At 42.0% G+C, this 20,856-nt stretch overlaps 1 protein-coding gene across 1 annotated transcript in view; it reads left to right on the top strand.

The window, feature by feature from the left end:
- Window positions 1-336: 336 nt before the first annotated feature.
- Window positions 337-20,856, top strand: part of GNAT3 (G protein subunit alpha transducin 3) — a 40,130-nt gene continuing 19,610 nt past the window's right edge. The window contains 2 exon segments of the mRNA XM_077807870.1: window positions 337-454; window positions 15,494-15,536. Coding sequence (XP_077663996.1) covers window positions 337-454; window positions 15,494-15,536 — 161 coding nt within the window.

Raw genomic sequence — 20,856 nt, 5'->3', positions numbered from 1 at the left:
TAGATGGGCTGCTGCTCTGATCCAGTATGGAAATTCCTATGTTCCTATATCATGATTCTCCATAGCTATAATAGCTGAGTAGGACATTTTAATTTTTTGACATCATAACTCAGTAATTCCATGTCCCTATGTAAATCTCTGTTTGTGCCGTCTCTGAATCGTGTGATGGATCAAAAGCAACTGCTTAGTCTGAAGGCAATCTCTAGATAAGAGGCTGAATGGGAATTTTAGACTTCCTTATAATATTGCTGTTGCATTGCCTGTTCGAACTAAAGCAGCTCTTCTAATTAGAAATAAACTAGCTAGGACAATACACTGATTCTGTAACACCACACCATGGGTAGTGGAGTCAGTTCAGAGAGAAAGGAGTCTGCCAGAAGATCAAAGGAACTGGAGAAGAAACTCCATAAAGATGCAGAGCGGGATGCCAGGACAGTCAAATTGCTCTTGTTGGGTAAATAAATAATAATAATCTATTAGTCCTTCTATTAAAGTATGATTTTCACATTGAAACTAAATTTCAATACAGTGATTATCCAGCTCTTATAATTTTACTTTAAAGCAGACAATTATATAAAGTGAGAAATACAAAAAAGTTTTGTGATTTTACAGTGACGCCACGCACCTGCTTTATGTCAGAACATGAATGATCGGGACAAGCAAGAGGAGACAAGCAGGTTGAAAATGAATTTGGTCTTTTTACATTTAATCATTTTTAGATCATTTAAATTCATGGAATGAAAGAATTTGAGGAACAGAAATCACTCTTAGAATAATTAGTTAGAGTAATTGCTGTAGTCTTTTGTAATGTATAATACAGAAAGTAAGAGTCAACGGTACAATAAGCAGTCTAAACGCCCTAGCAAATGGATTGAAAGAGGCAATTGATTAAACAAAAAATCGACAGATGCAACTGCCTAATGAAAATGTGTTGTTTTAAATTTGCAAAACTGTTGCAACTTGCTGTATACAGTAAAAACAGATGGTTTAGTGAAAATGTCTATATGTAAAAATGCTTCTGTGTTCAACCTGTTTTAGACTGTTTAGCGGATTATGTGAAATTAAGGCAGATGGATTTTGCTATATGCCATTTCTCCTCCTGTGAACTAGGGAGTACTTGCCAACAGGCAGCATAAGCAATACCGCAGTAGTAGTTCTATACATGAGAAAGTTTGGAATTTTATCAGACCTCCATCAGTACACTATGTACTTCTATAGATTTCTGAATAGTGTTCTAGTGTGAGAGTAGTGTGATATTTGGCATAACAATATAAATGAATTTGATCAGATGACTAGAACTCACTATACCTGTATTTACGAAATGCTTACAAAAGCTTTTACATTGTAGTTTATTCATACCAGTCTCATGGGAGAATTTAACTTCCCAGATTAGACTGGAGGACGAGTGCTAGTAATAATAATAGGGCTCAGATTTTCCTAGATGCGATAGCTGATGGATTCCTTCAGCAAGTAGTTGCTGAACCGACTAGAGAGGATGCCATTTTAGATTTGGTTTTGGTGAGTAGTGAGGACCTCATAGAAGAAATGGTTGTAGGGGATAGTCTTGGCTCAAGTGATCATGAGCTAATTCAGTTCAAACTGAACGGAAGGATTAACAAAAATAAATCTGCAACTAGGGTTTTTGATTTCAAAAGGGCTGACTTTCAAAAATTAAGGAAATTAGTTAGGGAAGTGGATTGGACTGAAGAATTTATAGATCTAAAGGTAGAGGAGGAGGCCTAGGATTATTTTAAATCAAAGCTGCAGAAGCTATCGGAAGCCTGCATCCCAAGAAAGGGGAAAAAATTCATAGGCAGGAGTTGTAGACCAAGATGGATGAGCAAGCATCTCAGAGAGGTGATTAAGAAAAAGCAGAAAGCATACAGGGAGTGGAAGAAGAGAGGGATCAGCAAGGAAAGCTACCTTATTGAGGTCAGAACATGTAGGGATAAAGTGAGACAGGCTAAAAGTCAAGTAGAGTTGGACCTTGCAAAGGGAATTAAAACCAATAGTAAAAGGTTCTATAGTCATATAAATAAGAAGAAAACAAAGAAAGAAGAAGTGGGACCGCTAAACACTGAGGATGGAGTGGAGGTCAAGGATAATCTAGGCATGGCCCAATATCTAAACAAATACTTTGCCTCAGTCTTTAATAAGACTAAAGAGGATCTTAGGGATAATGGTAGCATGACAAATGGGAATGAGGATATGGAGGTAGACATTACCATATTTGAGGTAGAAGCGAAACTCAAACAGCTTAATGGGACTAAATCGGGGGGCCCAGATAATCTTCATCCAAGAATATTAAAGGAATTGGCACATGAAATTGCAAGCCCATTAGCAAGAATTTTTAATGAATCTGTAAACTCAGGGGTTGTATCGTATGATTGGAGAATTGCTAACATAGTTCCTATTTTTAAGAAAGGGAAAAAAAGTGATCCGGGTAACTAGGTCTGTTAGTTTGACATCTGTAGTATGCAAGGTCTTGGAAAAAATTTTGAAGGAGAAGGTAGTTAAGGACATTGAAATCAATGGTAAATGGGACAAAATACAACATGGTTTTACAAAAGGTAGATTGTGCCTAACCAACCTGATCTCCTCCTTTGAGAAAGTAACAGATTTTTTTTAGACAAAAGAAACGCAGTGGATCTAATTTACCTGGATTTCAGTAAGGCATTTGATACCGTCCCCACATGGGGAATTATTAGTTAAATTGGATAAGATGGGGATCAATAGAAAATTGAAAGGTGATAAGGAATTGGTTAAAGGGGAGACTACAACGAGTCCTACTGAAAGGTGAACTGTCAGGCTGGAGAGAGGTTACCAGTGGAGTTCCTCAAGGATCGGTTTTGGAACCAATCTTATTTAATCTTTTTATTACTGACCTTGGCACAAAAAGTGGGATTGTGCTAATAAAGTTTGCGGATGATACAAAGCTGGGAGGTATTGCCAATTTAGAGAAGGACAGGAATATCCTTCAGGAGGATCTGGATGACCTTGTAAACTGGAGTAATAGTAATAGGATGAAATTTAATAGTGAGAAGTGTAAGGTCATGCATGTAAGGATTAATAACAAGAATTTTAGTTATAAGCTAAGGACGCATCAATTAGAAGTAACGGAGGAGGAAAAGGACCTTGGAGTATTGGTTGATCATAGGATGACTATTAGCTGCCAATGTGATATGGCCGTGAAAAAAGCTAATGCGGTCTTGGGATGCATTAGGAGAGGTATTTCCAGTAGGGATAAGGAGGTTTTAGTACCGTTATACAAGGCACTGGTGAGACCTCACCTGGAATACTGTGTGCAGTTCTGGTCTCCCATGTTTAAGAAGGATGAATTCAAACTGGAACAGTTACAGAGAAGGGTTGCTAGGATGATCCGAGGAATGGAAAATGTGTCTTATGAAAGGAGAATCAAGGAGCTTGGCTTGTTTAGCCTAACTAAAAGAAGGTTGAGGGGAGATATGATTGCTCTCTATAAATATATCAGAGGGATAAATACCGGAGAGGGAGAGGAATTATTTAAGCTCAGTACCAATGTGGACACAAGAACAAATGGATATAAACTGGCCACAGGAAATTTAGACTAGAAATTAGATAAAGGTTTCTAACCATCAGAGGAGTGAGGTTTTGGAATAGCCTTCCAAGGGAAGCAGTGCGGGGAAAAGATCTATCTGGCTTTAAGATTAAACTCGGTAAGTTTATGGAGGAGATTGTATGATGGGATAACATGGTTTTGGTAATTAAATATTCATGGTAAATAGGCCCAATGGCCTGTGATGGGATATTAGATGGGGTGGGATCCGAGTTACCCAGGAAAGAATTTTCTGTAGTATCTGGCTGATGAATCTTGCCCATATGCTCAGGGTTTAGCTGATTGCCATATTTGGGGTCGGGAAGGAATTTTCCTCCAGGGCAGATTGGAAGAGGCCCTGGAGGTTTTTCGCCTTCCTCTGTGGCATGGGGCACAGGTCACTTGCTGGAGGATTCTCTGCTCCTTGAAGTCTTTAAACTACGATTATATAGCACAGATATAGGTGTGAGGTTTTCTGCAGGAGTGGTGGGTGAAATTCTGTGGCCTGCATTGTGCAGGAGGTCAGACTAGATGATCATAATGGTCCCTTCTGACCTAAATATCTATGAATCTATGAATCTATACCAGATCATCAGCTAATATAAATCAGCACAGATCCATTGACTTCAGTTTTAAACCAGACTTCAATTTGCACCAGCTGAAGATCTAACCCTCATTATTTAAATAAATTATGGGATAAACATAACACCATAGATATCTCAAGCAATAGTAAGAAGGTACCAGTTTGGTAAATATTGCTTGGTTACATCATATTAGGGATATGATGTAATTTGTAAGCAGGAAAAGTTGTAAATCTATTCAGAGATGTTTAGTTGCATATCACATTGGCAAATACTCTATATATGAAAGTTTTCCCTGCAAAATTGACAAGTCAGTAATGTTAAAGGGATATATCTTTGCAATCTACTGATGAAAAGTGCTACATAAAAGATAGGCATTTATTATTATTATTATTATTACTATTATTATTATTGTTGTTGTTGTTGTTAGAAAGCCAGAGCTGTATGTGACCATATCGAATCATGAGAAACAGTGTTCCTTAAATAAGACAAATTACTGTCCTCTCAGAGAAAACTAAAGTTGGTCAAAAGTTGGAGAAGAAGGAATCTTTAAAAAAAAATTAAAATTGAAATTCTAAATGTTGACAAAGATTTTAGTCAAAATTTTTAAAAAATTGACCACCTCTAGAAAAAAAATCCTATTATAGCCAAAAACAGTGGATAGATAGATAGATAGATAGATAAATATTGGTAGGAAATATTAGAATTACCACACTGGATCAGACCCATGGTAACTCTAGTCCATTATCCTGACTCTGACTCTGTCCAGCACCAGTTCCTGCAAAGTAAGGTGTGGGGAAACTCAAAGAATACAATTATGGGATAACCTGCCACCAGGAAAATTTTTTTCCCAAACCCCCGTCATGTAGGGGTTGCATTATACTATGAGGCATGAATAGTTTTATCCCTTCCAAAATGCTTCTTTTTCAGTATTCATTATTATAATTCTGGATATGCTTTGCTGGATAAGTGTTTACTACCGTGTTGAACCCCATTAAGATCTTGGCCTAAATGTTATCCTGTGGCAATGAATTCCATGGCCTAACGGGATGTGATATGAAAAAGTATGCCTTTTTATCATTTTAAATTTGCCACCTTTCAATGTCGTTCACTGTCCTCTTGTTCTTGTCTCAAGATGCAGGGTGAGTAGCCTGGTCTACCTTCTCAAAACCGTTCATTATGTTTAAGCCCTTTGCTTCTCAGTTTAAACTGATTTTTACTGAAAATTTTCCGGGTTTTACAAAAAGTATTATTCAGGTTTTTTCTGATTTTCACCCTACTTTTGTATCATTCAAACATATACAAATAACTTGTTTTATTAGGAAAATACAATACATTGCATGCGATATCTGTATTACGATAATATATTAGTCTGTGTGTATATGCAAAGCTGCCTATTGAAGTAAGGCTATGTATGAGTCTAGAAGATACACACAATAAACAAACAGGTACGCATGCAAGCTCTGAAATGCATGCGCTTCTGAACATACTGATGAATCTCACACCCACCACATACACATTTCAAGCTGTTAGCAGATAACAATTTAAAGATTTGACACACTGCAATGGGAAGGAAATGAAAATCTGTATCAGAATGCATTTCAGAACACAAGGAAGTATTCCAAAGTTTTAAAAAAAACAAAACCAGGAGAAACGGATGAAGTTGAGTGTATGTGCTGCAAATGGTGTAGCCCAGTTCTTAAATGTAAATATTTATAGTCTAATAGTTCTAAGTTTACAACAATAAACTGTTTATTGAAATGAAAAGTTTTATTTGGGGATGAGAGATATTGTATTCTTAAACTCAGAGGTGGCATTGTGTTTTGTGTTCTGTTTTCATTCTGCAGCAAACCTCGTTGATGAACGGAATTCAAAGCCTCTCCCCCCACCCCACCCCCGTCTTTCCATCCACCAAAATAAACCCCGATATTTTTCATCTGCTTTTGTTGTTGGGGTAATAAACTCTGATAAATTCCCGGAAAAAATTAAATGAAATAAAAATGGAAAAGAAGGGTCCTAATTATGTTGTACCTTTCAGTCATGTCCCCTTTTATTCACCTTCTCCCTAAGGGAAAGATTTCAGTCTTTTCCATGGGAAATACATTTTCCCTTCTGGAATCCTTCATGTGGACAATAAGGAGGCAGCTATCTACTAAAGAGCAAGTGAAAGGAAAAGATTTTCTGGGTTTAGCAGATCCTACTTACAGTGTCCTTTAAAAAAAAAATATGGAGCTACTAAGACTGTACTTGGCCTGCCCCAGAGGGAACCACAGTGCTTCCCTGAGCTCCTTGTACAGATGCAGCATACACCCCCTTCCATGATTAACTAGCACTACTGGCCAGACTAGATCTGGGCCCAGTTCACAGATTTTGGATCTAGCTCTAAAGATGAAATTTCCCCAAAGCTTAGGTTGCTTAAGGTCTGGGCTTTTGGGCCATACCCATCTCTCAGTAAGAGCATGGACCTGATTCTCCTTTCACTTCACACCAGGATAAATCAAAGCTGCCTGCAGTGTAACTGCACTGAAGTCAATGGAGTTACATCAGCGAAAATCCATTTTGCGATCAGATTCAGGACCCCTCATGCGGGGACAGGGAAATGTATAGATGATGTCAGTACTTTGAGCATGGGTCAGCTATTTTTTGTGCAGAAAGTGTTGTTTGTCTCCTTAACGTCATCAAGACCCCAATTATTAAATAATTTCAATGTAATTCTACTGAGCATCATAGAAAAGGACTGTCATGTAGACAGATTTTTACCCATTCAGACCATATATTGCCACTGTATTATAGACCAGATGTCACCATTGTTTCTTTAGAGATAGACATATTGCAAATTAGAAGAGTCCTGAGAGTGACCATAATGCCCTTATGGTTAAAAGAATGTAATAGAGTGTACTGTTTCCAGCAGTATTTTTACCAAGAGGAGGATTTAATACTTAGGCTAATCTCTCTGGAGTTCACAGCTTTCAAATAGGAACCCACCTACAAAAATGAAGACATCATTACTTAATTCAATTTCCATTATTTGTTCAAGGAGTTTAGCATGGAGATGCTGGTTATTGCTCTTGGAACAGGAATTGGGTTGCACAGAACTATAGGTTTCGGATTCACATAAGTCTCACAGTGGATGCAAAGATGAAAGCCTTTGTGATTCTATCTCCTCCCCCTGGAAAAATGCCCCACTCCCCACCATGACCATCCAGACATGCACATAATTCACATTTGATTTATGAGCTAGGAACAAACCCCAAGGAAATAATAAGGTCTCCTTGAGAACATTTGAAAACTTAGTTAAGTGGCAGCCTTTGATTTGGTACATTTCATTTAGACTGTACATTTCACAGAATGGAGACCTGCTACTTTATTGTCCTGACAAACTCAATGGAGACCCATGACACTGCATCAATAATAATCACAGTGCTCCTATAAGATTGGGCCCCACTGGTAATCTAAGTGATAAACACATTGTTCGAGAATCCTGCTTCGGGACTGCTGAGACTTTGTCCTTTGCTAGGGCTCCAAGCAGCATCAGGACTTAGGCAGCTTTGTGCATGCTGACCAGAGGCAAGTTAAGTGTCTGAGCTCCCTTAGCATCTACAGGGTTTGGCAGCTGTTGAATGATGGTTTTTAGAATGTCAGTGGTCTTTAAATGTCAGATTTTGGTGTCTTGAGAAGCAGTTAGGTGTCTAAGGGCAGGTTTACACTTAAAATGCTGCAGCTACACCACTGTAATGCTTACGTGAAAATGCTCCTCCGCGGATTGCAGAGAGCTCTCCCACTGGCATAGTTAATCCAGCTCCGTGAGTGGCAGTAGCCATGTCAATGGGAGAAACTCACCCATCAACATAGCGCTGTCTACATGGTGGTTAAGGTCAGTGTAGCTACATTGCTCAAGGGTGTGGATTTTTCACACCCTTGAGCAACATAGTTATACTGACATAGGTCTGTGGACCTGACCTAAGTGCCTTTGTGAACCTGACCTTAAGCCACTTTCAAAATGAGACTGGGGGCTTGTCTACACAGGACCACAGTCTGGGCTACATGGGTGAGGGGGGTGAATTGTAAAGTGCTGTAATGTGTTGCACTCTAACTGCCTCTTGTAGACCCTGTAGGCACTAACTAAAAGGCACCTAGTTTGTGCTGATGTAGACCGAAACAGCACTGTGTTAATGTGAACTAGGTACCTGTTAGTTCTCATCAGCGAACACATTAGAGCGCTAGGGTTGCCAATCCTCCTGGATTGGCCGGGAGTCTCCCAGAATCGGCCTCAATCTCACGGTGCCTATTGAAACCAATCCAGCAGATTTTAATAGGCTGCTAAAAGTCTGGTTGGTGGCACAGTGGGGCTAAGGCAAGCTCCCTACCTGCCCTGGCTCTGTGTGGCTTCTGCAAGTGACTGGCACATCCCTCTGGCTCCTAGGCACAAGGGTGGCCGGGGGTCTCTGCGCACTGCCCCCATCCCAAGCACCAACTCTGCAGCTCCCATTGGCTGAGAACTGCAGCCTAGAAGCCAGATATGTCAATCACTTCCTGGAGTTGCCTGAGGTAAACACCACCTGAAACCCACATCACTCAATCCCTCCCACACCCCAAACTCTTGCCCCAGCCCTGAGCCCACCCAAACTCCCTCCCATATCCTGCAACCCACACCCACTCCTCCATCCCAACCCCATTCCCCAGGCTCAGGTCGGAGCCACCTCCTAGTCTCAGATCCTCTCGGCCCCACCCAGAGCCCACACCCCTTCTGCACCCTGCTCCAGCCCAGTGAGAGTGAGCGAGGGTGGGGGAGAGGGAGCAACAGAGGAAGGGGGGAATGGAGTGAGTGGGGCCTCAGAGAAGGGGCATGGCCTCGGGATAGGGGCAGAGGAAGGGTGTTTGGGTTTGTGCAGTTAGACAGTTGGCAATCCTATAGAGTGCTCTACAATTCCCCCCCCCCCCCTCGTTGTCCGGACTATGGTGGCATCAGTCAGTTAGAAATAGTGTAAACCTTTATAACCATATTAGCTGTTTGCGGCCTTTCCCTGGGTTTAACCATAGCCAGCTAGCACACTTTTAAAAACTATTCTCATTGTCTATACTAGGTGCTAAGAGGTGTAAGACAATGTGTTAACTAAAATGTATTTAACACAGCTCATTTATCCCAGTGTAGACAACACCCAGCTTACTCCAGATACCCATACCAATCCTTACTGCTCCTTTCACCTCCTGTTTCTCACACCTGATTTCATGACTTCTTTCTTGCTGCCCTCCATCCTTTCCCCCACCATACGCCAAGAACATTTCACTTGTCTATAAATAGCATAGCTCAGCCAGATTCACTTAGCCTAAATACCCCCCCCCACACACACACCCCTGCTTCAACAGAAGGGAGTCAGTCTCAGCAGTGAGGGAGGGGACATTAACTGAGGGACACCAAGTAGCTTCTTCCACACCCCCACCAGGAGTCTCTGGCACTCATTGACCAGCTGTGGGGAAAGGTGCTGAATGGCCAGTATTCCCCAGCTCCCTGGATTTAACCTGAAGTGGGAGCCATGTGGAGCCTCTTATCCACCTCAAGCTAGGAATGGGAACCCACTCTGACAGATGCTGTGGGCCTAGCTGATCATTTGGGGGGTCAGAAAGGATATTTTTCTCCCCTGGTCCAATTGGTAGAGGATCAGGGAGCATTTTGCCTTCCCTGAAGCACCTTTAAGCCACAGTGGCTTCAGTAGGAACAGGTGTAATATCTAATTGAGGTACTGGAGTGGAGTTGTTTATTGGGCACAACTTGTGGCCAGTTTCCAGTGTAGTTAAAAAAATAAAATGAAGGGTTCGGAGAGGTAAAAGATCTGGGAGCTGGTGTTTGGCCTTGGGCTTTTGGGATAGGGTGAGACCATGTGGCCGTATGGCTCTTGTGGACTGAGGTCTCCACCCTTCAGCACCCTCTGTCCCTCTTGCAGGGGGAAGGTGCTAGGATTCAGAGAGAGCTGAGTCCTGGGGGGTTGGCTGAAGAAAGCCTACCCCGTGTTATGGGTTATATGGTAAAGAGCCCTGTAGCTGCCACAGTGGAACCAATTAAACGCCTGGTATAGAAGAGTGTGGGTGATGGGCAGGTAGCGCCCCTCCCCTGTGCTAAAATGTAATAAAAGTTGCAGCTTGCCGCTTAATTCCATGCATGGGCCTGTCCTCATTTCACTGCTGGTCCGTATCAGTCCAGTTACATTTTTGAACTCGTAGTCATTCATAATCTGTTGAAAAATTTCCTTCCCACCTTCTTTCCAGTCATCATTCATTCCTAATCCCTACCCTCTCTTCCTATCACATGGTTCTGTCTGAGTTTGGGGCTGGTTCACAATGTCAGATGCTATCTGGCCCTACCTGCTTTGTTAACATCCACTCAATGTGCAGCAGCAGTCAAAAAAGCGAAGAGAATGCTGGGAATCATTAAGAAAGGGATGGATAATAGGACAGAAAATATCATGCTGTTTCTATGTAAATCCATAGTACGCCTACATCTTGAATACTGTGTTCAGATGTGGTCGCCTCATCTCAAAAAAGATATATTGGAACTGAAAAAGGTTCAGAAAGGGGCAACAAAAATTATTAGGGATCTGGAACAGCTTCCGTATGGGAAGAGATTAATAAGACTGGGACTTTTCAACTTGGAAAAGAAATGGTTAAGGGGAGATATGATTGAGGTCTTTAAAATCATGACTGGTGTGGAGAAAGTGAATAAGGAAGTGTTATTTACTCCTTCTCATAACACAAGAACTAGGGGTCACCAAATGAAATTAACAGGCAGCAGGTTTAAAACAAATAAAAGGAAGTATTTCTTCACACAACGCACAGTCAACCTGCCAGAGGATGTTGTGAAGGCCACGACTATAACAGGGATCAAAAAAGAACTAGATAAATTCATGGAGGACAGGTCCATCAATGGCTATTAGCCAGGATGGGCAGGAATGGTGTCCCTAGCCTCTGTTTGCCAAAAGCTGGGAATGAGCGAAAGGGGTTGGATCACTGGATGATTACCTGTTCTGTTCATTCCCTCTGGGGCACGTGGCATTGACCACTGTAGGAAGACAGGATACTGGGCTAGATGGACCCTTGGTCTGACCCAGTAGGGCCATTCTTATGTTCTAACATTACTTGTTAAAATGACCACTGGCCCACATTCATCCCTGGTGGAACTAACTCTGTGAAGGTTAGTGGACTTAACACTTATAGCAATTCTCTGTCCCAAGTCTTTAAGAAGCAAGTTTTATGTTTAGCCATTTATACTAGTCTGAGCATGAATGAAGAGTGTATTTCAGAAAGTTAGAAATGGCTTGTTATAGATTTAAAAGCTTCAAAGGTTTAGTTCAAAGAGGCACCCAAGAATTAGGACGTATGTGCAGACTTTATCCCCTTAACTCAAACATCTTGCGTTTAGACTCTAAATATCACAAGAACAGGCTTTCTAGAGACACTTCCATCCAATGAAGTGAACTGTAGCTCACAAAAGCTTATGCTCAAATAAATTTGTTAGTCTCTAAGGTGCCACAAGTACTTCCATCACTGCATTTCACATTCCATTCAGGAAGAAAATGCAGAGGGAAGTCTTTTCTTATACATTCAACAACAAGCCCTGATGGACTGAGTGTGGATCTGGGGATCAGGAATCCTTAAATTTTTATCCTGGTTTTGCCATTGACTCACTGTGTAATCTTAGACAAAGCACTTAAACACTCTGTGCCTCAGTTCCCCAATCTGTAAAATAATAAAATACTTCTCTAGCTCACAGTAATGTTGTAGAGGCCCCGACCTGAGATTTTCCAAGTACCTTCCACCCCACTGACATCACTGGAAGTTGCAGGTGTTCTGCTTCTCTTCAGAACGGACCCCAATTTTCAAAAGTGGCCACTGATTGGGGGGGGGCTTCATTTTTGGGGTGCACAACTTGAGAAGTTAAAATGGAGGCACTCGATGTCAGACGCCACTTTGGAAAATGTGAGTTCCGATGCTTTGCAGGTCTTTGATGATATGAAGTTCAAAATACATGCCAAGGGTCTTTCCTGCCAAGCTCAGCAGCAAACTTTGATATTTTCGAAAGTTTACTGAACTTTTCCAGGCTTCAAAAAAGGGTTGGGTTTTTCTTTAGCTGTAGACACTAATTAGGGTCAATCATTTTTTATTCAAAGTAGTGTGCTCATTCCTGGACAAACTAACAAATAGTCTGGGGAAGAGTTCTTTATGTTGTTCCTGAATAGTTATACCATGAAAACATCATTTACCTATAGAGAGACTCCAACCTAGGTAGTTATGCAGCTCTTATCATTGTGTATTGTATCTTTACCTTTCCTGGGGCCTGGACTCTGCAGAGGTAGCTGGTGTTTTATGAGCATAAGTGAAGCAACATGTTGCAAAGGAGATGCACGCTGCTCTCACTCACACACGTACACACACAGACACACCCACACACGGGGACTTCGTTTTTGCATTCTCCTTTTATAGTTTTTTCTCTTTAATCTAAACTAACAGTGATTGAAACTGAATGTGACTGACCTTCCTGCATGGAAAAATTTAACACAGTGGTCCCCAAACTTCTTCATTCATGCCCCCCACCTGGTCTGTGCACACACCGCCCCCCCCCCAGAACTGCTGTCAGGAGCAGGGCCAGAGCTGCGGTCGGGAGCTAGGGGGCCAGAAGGCCAGGGGCAGAGTGGGGCTGGGTTGTGCACCCTCCCTGCCCCCAGTAAGGGCAGGCATGGGCCCCACTCCCCCCGCAAAAAATAGTTCCCCCACACCCATCTAGGGGGCATGCCCCACAGTTTGGGGACCACTGATTTAACAGAACTTATCTCAGTCTTCATCAGTTACTCCAAGTAGGAGATAACCTAAATAGTTGGAAGGATGCAGTGTTGCCTTCTGGCTAGAGCGCTGGACAGGCACTGAGGAGACCTGGGGTCCATTCCCAGCTCTTCAGCTGGCTTGCGGGGTACGTTTAGTCACCTCTCAGTGCCTCAGTTTCCCCATCTGTAAAATGGGGGTTAAGATACTGATCTCCTTTGTAAAGCACTTTGAGATCTATAGATGAAAAGCACTAGATAATACTTAATAAATAAGCATTATTAGATTCACTTTGTAATAGCTCCCCCTGTACATAACTCCAGGAGTGTACATAATTCTGGTCGTTCAGTTTTACGAGCAGAGGTCTGGGAACTCCTTCCTTCCTCTTCTGACTCTATCCCAGACATAAGTGATACATATAAGGTAGGATTATCACTAGCCCTAATCCTCAAAGCGGAACAGGAGGGAGCCAAGGCCCCCAAGACCCTATGCAACCCACTGAAGAGCTATTGTGACTCTGGGTCCTCAGCTCACTTGCCACTGTTCCCTGTGAAGGAGGGATGGAATGCAGGTACAGTCATGACTCTCTGCCCCTTGAATGCTCTGGCCAGAGGAGCGGGCTCAACATGAGGAAAGAAGAAAGGAAAGATTCAGGGTCCAATAAATTCTTACTATTACACTCCCTTGGGAGCAAGAGCTCCTTCTGAGGCAGCTAAGAGTGATCCTATACTCAAGACTGAACCGAAAAGTTCTATGTAGCCTATGATTAAAGTATGCCTGAAAGATTAATTAAGAGTATAAGCAAAGGAGAAGAGATGCACCCATTGGATTTAAATCCCAGCTCCTTCTATAATTTAACATTGTCTTTCAGTCACTGAACAGGGACTCATTTATGTATTATTTTCACTAACATTGTTCAATGCCCTGGGCTAGCATTGGTATTTTGCACAAATGTCATAAGACCAGACCTGAAGAAGAGCTCAGTACAGCTTGAAAGCTTGTCTCCCTCACCAACAAAAGTTGGTCCAGTAAAAGATATTACCTCACCCCCCTCATCTCTCTAATATCCTGCCAACACAGCTACAACAACACTGCATAAGACCTCTCTGTCACGTAGTGAAACTGTGGTAAACATTGCATAATTGGCCGGGATGGGCTGTGGTTTGCTCAGTTCCTTAAATGGGTATTGAGAAGAAACTGACTGATGACCTATTACAAAATTTGCAAGTTTCAAATGCAAAACCAATTGTTGACATGGTCGTAATTAATCACAGAGCGTGGCAGGTGGCTGCATTGGCCAACTTAGCATAATCATGGTATTTTTCACCAGTGCTTTCTGCCACTCATCTGATGGGTTTCAGAAGAATGTTTTGCATCTGTTTTGCTGGTTGTTGTGACTCATTTGCTGACATTTAAATGTTGTGAACTTTAAAAAAATCTGTTTAGAAAATACTTCTCATCAACTCATTCCCTTTAGCCAATGAACATCTAGTTGGAATAGCGATGGCCTGATTCTCCACTGCAAGTAGCCATTTACACCTGTGCCAAAGGAGGGTAAATCAAAGTATTTGTGCACTCATGCTGTAACCGACAAAGAGCAGGGCAATGGAAAATCATGTTCCTTGAATTCCTGGCGTTTAGCCCTCAAATTATGCCCCAATTCATACAATTGAAACATTAGGGCCTAAGACCTAGATGTGGGAAGTAAGTTACCCACCTGAGCTGCAGACATTGCTACTCCCCAGTCTGTGCTCTGACCGCTTTTCATGTGAGTAAGTGCAGCTCCGCTTGCTTTGCAGCAGGGGGATATCGTTTTGTGACTGTTAGCCATTTTGCACCTGAATAGCAGGGCCAGGTTCAAATAAATAAGGCTACCCACTCCCAAACCCTGATCTCAGTTCTTCAACTGACTTTATGCAGGCAGACTCAGGGACCCAGGCAGAACCTCGGTGAAGTCAATGGGGCCCTGTGCAGATACAGAGTTCTTCCTAAACTGAGCGAGCCTGGTTAGGGTCCTACTTTCCACACACACCCTCGCTCTCCCTTCTGCATGAGAGTCCAAGGTTATGGTGCATAGAAAGTGGAGTTATATCTGCAACAACGGGTTTGCACCCATGATGCTTCTAACTTTCCACACTCCCCCACCATGCAACATGATGCAGGATCAGGGGACTTTTGTTCATGAAGCTGAGCTCTCATATGCTTCAAGTGCCCAGTGGATGCTGACAGAACATAAGTCTGGCCCATTTTCTTTTCTCTTTGTTTCCAAAATCTATATTATTTTAATTACATCAGTGTTCTTTTAGCTTTTACAAATGACATTTCTATTAGGATTTCAGTGCAAAATACGCCTTGATTTAAAAAGAAAGAGGATTCTATGAGATAAAATGATGCCTCTGAAGAGAGTATGCGCCTCTCCCCTTCCCCAGTTTTTGTCCATGAAAATTATGGAATTTGCAAGATTATTTTAATGTCTATTAGTCTTATTTGTGTATCAGAAATATTTTTGAATATTCCTTTTCTGCAGTTGCTGGAGAGTCAGGAAAGAGCACTATTGTGAAGCAAATGAAGTAGGTATATGAATATTAATTTCCATTATAAAGTTTGTATACTTGCAATATGTGCAGCAAATGTCTCAGCTATCAGTAATTTTATTTTCAAATAAAATGCAACAAAAAATTAAAATCAACTTCCATTTCCAACATACAAAGTGAAATACAAAATGATCGGAGATATATAGCTGATTTTCTAATCAAATATATTTGGCAAATCTTGCACTGATCCAACTACTACTGAAGTCAAGCAGCCTTTCCATTAGCTTCCACAGGAATTGCACCAAGCCATGAGTAAGGCTGCATGTCTGTCATGGAGGTCACTGAAGTCACAGATTCTGTGACTTTCCATGACCTCTGTGATTTTTGCAGTGGCCACTGCTGGGGCAGTCTTGGGCCACCACGTCCCCCCTACCCCCACCCCAGCAGCAGCAGTAGTTTGGGTGTGGGAGGGGGCTCAGGGCTGGGGGTTGGGTGTGCGGGCAGAGCTTATCTCTGGAGGGGGCTCCCCGGAAGGCCAGGGGGCTCTGCACGCTGTCCCTGCCTGCACCCAATGGGTGCTGCAGAGCCAGAACTAGTGGCAGGGGCAGCGTGTGAAGCCCCTCTGGCCTTCCCTCCCCCTAGGACCTGCAGAGACATGCCGGCCATTTCCAGGGAGCTGTGAGGAGCCAGGTAGGGAGCCTGTCAGCCCTGCCAATCCCCCCCAGCATCAGTGGGGGTCCTGAGCCATGTGTCACTGCCCACCACCCCACTTGCACCAGAGGTGGTCCCACGCCACACGCCACCGCCTGCCTCCCCCAGCACCAGTGGGGGTCCTGGACCACCCCGCCCAGCAACCACAGTGTCCCCCCACCCCCGCAGCACCTGTGGAGCCCCCAACAGGCCACCCCCCAGCACCCACAGTGCCCCCCCAGGGCAAGTTTTAGTTAGAAGTATATAGTACAAGTCATGGACAGATCACAGGCCTTCAATTTTTGTTTACTGCCTGTGACCTATCCTTGACTTTTACTAAAAATACCCGTGACTAAAATGTAGCCTTAGCTATGAGTATTAGATCAAGGAGTATAACTGAACTCATAAATCTATGCTTTGCTTCTCAGAGTGTCAATCGCTATTGATCTTCACAGATTTCAGAGTAACAGCCATGTTAGTCTGTATTTGCAAAAAGAAATGCATCCGATGAAGTGAGCTGTAGCTCCCGAAAGCTTATGCTCAAATAAATTGGTTAGTCTCTATGGTGACACAAGTACTCCTTGATCTTCACAGAATTACTCTAATTCCTGCCTATAGCCAACTCCCTAGTGAACGCAAAGATTGTGTCTGGCCCTTGTGCCTTGTGCTGAGTGGGAGGTACAAGCATACCTGATTGCACACTTTGCACCAAGGCTAGGGACAAGTGCAGGGAATGATGTCTTTGTGTACCCAAGGATGTAAACCTCTCCAAGGGGCAAGGGAAGAAGCTGGGATGATGGCCCTACCCCACTTGCAGGCATCAATGGTCCCAGCTGGCCACGCTGGGAAGCACAGGTAGGATCATCCAAAGGGCAATATCCCTTTACACACTCTCATTGGGGATTTGATTGTGCCATTACCTCAGATAAACCTAGTGCAGTAACTGTTCACTCAACAAGGGCCTGGTCCCGCTACCATTGAAGTCAATGACTGTATTTCCATTGATTTCAAAGGGAGTGGATTAGGCACTGAATGAGCTTCATCATGGACTATTTTATTATATTTATAGCTAGGCTGTTCACATTTCTTTACATGTAACTAAGCAGGCCAATTTTTCTAAAGGTAGCTAAAGTAGTAGTTTAAAGAAGTAACTCAACTGTGCCAAACCAGTGGCAACATAACTCCGACTTAAATGTGCAGCCCATGTCCTCCTTTACATTTACAAGCTCGTAAAATTGTATTGTTTAATCAGGGCTTATTTTTCCAGGTGAATTTGTGAATTATTGCCTGAAATTGCTTTTTGTAGTCATCTGACAAATACAGAGGGCGATTACAAAATTCCAGAGCCAGAACCATTGTAATTATTTGAGCATGCCGCCCCTGTATTGGTATCAATCTGTTCCAATGTAAACATTTTTAAGGAGAGTGTTTTTAATAGAGGGGACACTTTATCTCTTATTTAAAATTTTCTGGTTATTTGACATCCTTATCAACCCATTTAAAGAGTAATTTGGACAATGTTGGCACAGGGATAAATGCCATAATGGAAAATGTTTCCTTCTTTTCCTTTTGGGTTTGCAGCAGGACAATTTTAATAACATCACCATAACTTTCACCAAATGTTTTTGCCAACTTTTCTGTTTCAAGTAAGATAATGTATTTTTTATTTCCTTCATTGTAAGTCTGATTGAGCCGCACATCCTCTGCACACTCTGCAAAGTGCTTTAAAATGTACTTAACCCCCACTGAAGTTGTGCTGAAATGCTTTGCTGAATAGGGCTAAATTTAAGCTTGTTCTGCGAGAAATCTGAGAGCTAATTTACCTGATAGCATTAGAGGTAAACCTGAAAAGCTCTATGTAACTTTTAAAGCCCCATGTCTATAAGATTTAGAGCTGGTGGGAAAATAGGGGGGTTTCCATGGAAAATTATTAAAAAAATTGTTTTCATTTTTGTTATCAATTTCCATGGAAAAGTTTGACTTTTTGGTGAAATATCAAAGCCAAAATATGTTGGCCAAAACCTGAAATATTTCAATATTCAAAGGTTTGATTGTCAGGTGTTCCGTTTTTCAAAAAAATGTCAAAATTTTCCATGGAAGCAGACACTGTTTCCAAAAAAAAAAAATTGTTTTGTTGAAAACTTTCCTGTCAAAAACAGTTTTGACAGAAAATTTTTGACTAGCGTTAATGAGGCCATCCTAATACTACTAATATGATTTTTTTAATGAATACATTACAATACTATACTTTCTATTATTCATCATAATGGAGATATCTGTAGACCTGATCCAAACCCCACTGAAGTCTGAATTATTCCATTGGCTTCTGTATTCTTTGGATAACATCCTCTGAAACATAAAGGAGAATTACAGCTTATTTTCAGTTAGAATTGAGGAAGACAATTCTTCAGCTATTAAAAGCTGTTCTTATCCTTCTGAGTATTTACAAGGTGATATCACTGGTTTTAAATTTTCTCTAAAGAAGGCTATGCTTTGAGAGTGCATTTGAAAATGTTTCCTTGCTTGTTAAAGTCATACATAAAGAGAATAGGGGGCTGCTACTGACTAACTATTCTTCTGGCTGGGTAGCATGGATGCTGCCAGAGGACATGAATATAAATATAAAAGCCTCAAGAGAAAACAAGTATTTTTCTTTTTGTAATTACAGTAGCTAGTGCTATTTTGAGGCCCTCTATTTTCTTCCTTTCTTTGTTGTTCAAATGCTTTTAAGGATAATAGCAACATTTAAAATGACTGAAAATTATAAGTGCATTTGCCTGTCTTCCCTTCAGATGTTCACAACCCCCCACCCTTTAAAACAGACGGTAAAAACGTGTTCTTTTAATCCCACAACTTCCACACAACCTCTAATGCATGCATTGCTATGGGGCATGCAGACTAAAACAGCCAGCCTTAGGCTTTGAATGCTCTGTAGTTTGGAGTTTCCTTACATTTCATGCCATTGTATGTACTAAAGCATCTGATTTTTATAGCTGGAGGGCTATAAAGGTCACTCAACAAGTTCCAAAATATCTTGAAAACATATCAGAAATAGTTTTTTTCTGTAACAAATAGCATATACAGAAAGTGAGATGGGATAGTACAATGTGGAGGTTTTTTAATACTCATTTGGATGACTTTCTCATGACCTAGTTTTCCACTCATGACGAACATAGACATTCCACTCTCACCCCAATAAGTACTCCATGCTACCATATATCCTCTACGTGCCTCATATGTTACATACAATTGGCATTCATTTTTTTCTTTCATTTTGAACGTTTCTAGAGGTTCTAGAGGTGTTTCTCATTCTGGGGCCAAGCCCACTGAAATCAATGGGAGTCTCTGAAGCCTTCCACTGTCTTTGATGGGCTTTGAATTAGATCCAATATATATTCATTTTGAGAATGTCACTCAAACCACTAGGCACTTCCAAAAAGGAAGGTAAGCTTTAAGCTATTTTGGAACTGTTTTAGAGAGGGGGTTTGGTACCTCACTGTATGCAAAGTTGTAGCTTTGCCTTTTCTTTTGTGATTTGGGTCAGAGATATGATAGGATTCATAGACATTCCATTCTAGTCCACTCCCATTCTCTCCTAGGCCTTGTCTACACTACGCAGTTTTGTCGATGCAGGTTATGCCAATGATCAAAAACCAGTATAATTACATCGCTTGTGCATGTTCACACAATGCTCCTTCTGTCAGCAGAGCACGTCCACAGTTGGTGCTCTAGTATTGACAGTGAAACGCTATCCCACTGTGCTACTTCCCACCTTCTGCAGCTAGGAGGTGTGCGACGGCAGAGTGGATCGCAGTGCATCATGGGTGTGGCTCCACGTCCCATGAAGCAGTGTTTTCCATCCCATCATTCCATGGGCTTTTGATTGAGTTTCACAGCATTTTTCAACAGCCCCTGTTTACTGTGCGCCCACCATCTCGGTCTGAAAGGATTGATCCTGCACTGCTCTCTACTGTTGTGGTCACTGTTATAAACATATTGCAGATGGTTATGCAGTATATCATGAACTCCCCATCTGAGCAGGAATCAGAGTTGCCTGACCTGCTGTTTGTCATGGAAAGAAACTACACCAGATTACTTTAGGCATTCATGGGGCAGCTGCACACAATGGTGCACCGCTTTTGGGCTTTGGTGGAGCACTGAGTGGTGGAATCACATTGTTATGCAGGTCTGGCATGATGAGCAGTTGCTGCAGAACTTTCCGATGTGGAAAGCCACCTTCCTGTGTTTGGAGCTTGCACTGAGGCGCAAGGTCACCAAAATGAGAGCTGCCCTCTCAGTGGAGAAGCATGTGGCAATTGCTGTGTGGTGACAGTTACAAATCAATTTGGAGTCGGGAAGTCCACCGCTGGAGCTGTGTTAACGCCAGTGTGCAGGGCCATTAATCACATCCTGCTATGAAGGACTGTGACTCTTGGCAATGTGCATGAAATAGTGGACAGCTTTCCAGCAATGGGATTCCCTAACTGCAGTAGGGCAATAGATGGTATGCCTATTGCAATTTTGCCCCAGACCATCTTGCAATGGAGTACATCAATAGAAAGGGGTATTTTTCTATGGTATTTCAACTACTTGTGGATCACTGTGGGTGTTTTACTGACATCAATGTGGGGTGATCTAGGAAGGTACATGACGCATGCATCTTTAG

This window comes from Eretmochelys imbricata, chromosome 1, assembly GCF_965152235.1.
Source record: "Eretmochelys imbricata isolate rEreImb1 chromosome 1, rEreImb1.hap1, whole genome shotgun sequence".
In the NCBI taxonomy this organism is placed as follows: Eukaryota; Metazoa; Chordata; order Testudines; family Cheloniidae; genus Eretmochelys; species Eretmochelys imbricata.
This window is presented reverse-complemented; position numbering and strand designations above follow the sequence as displayed.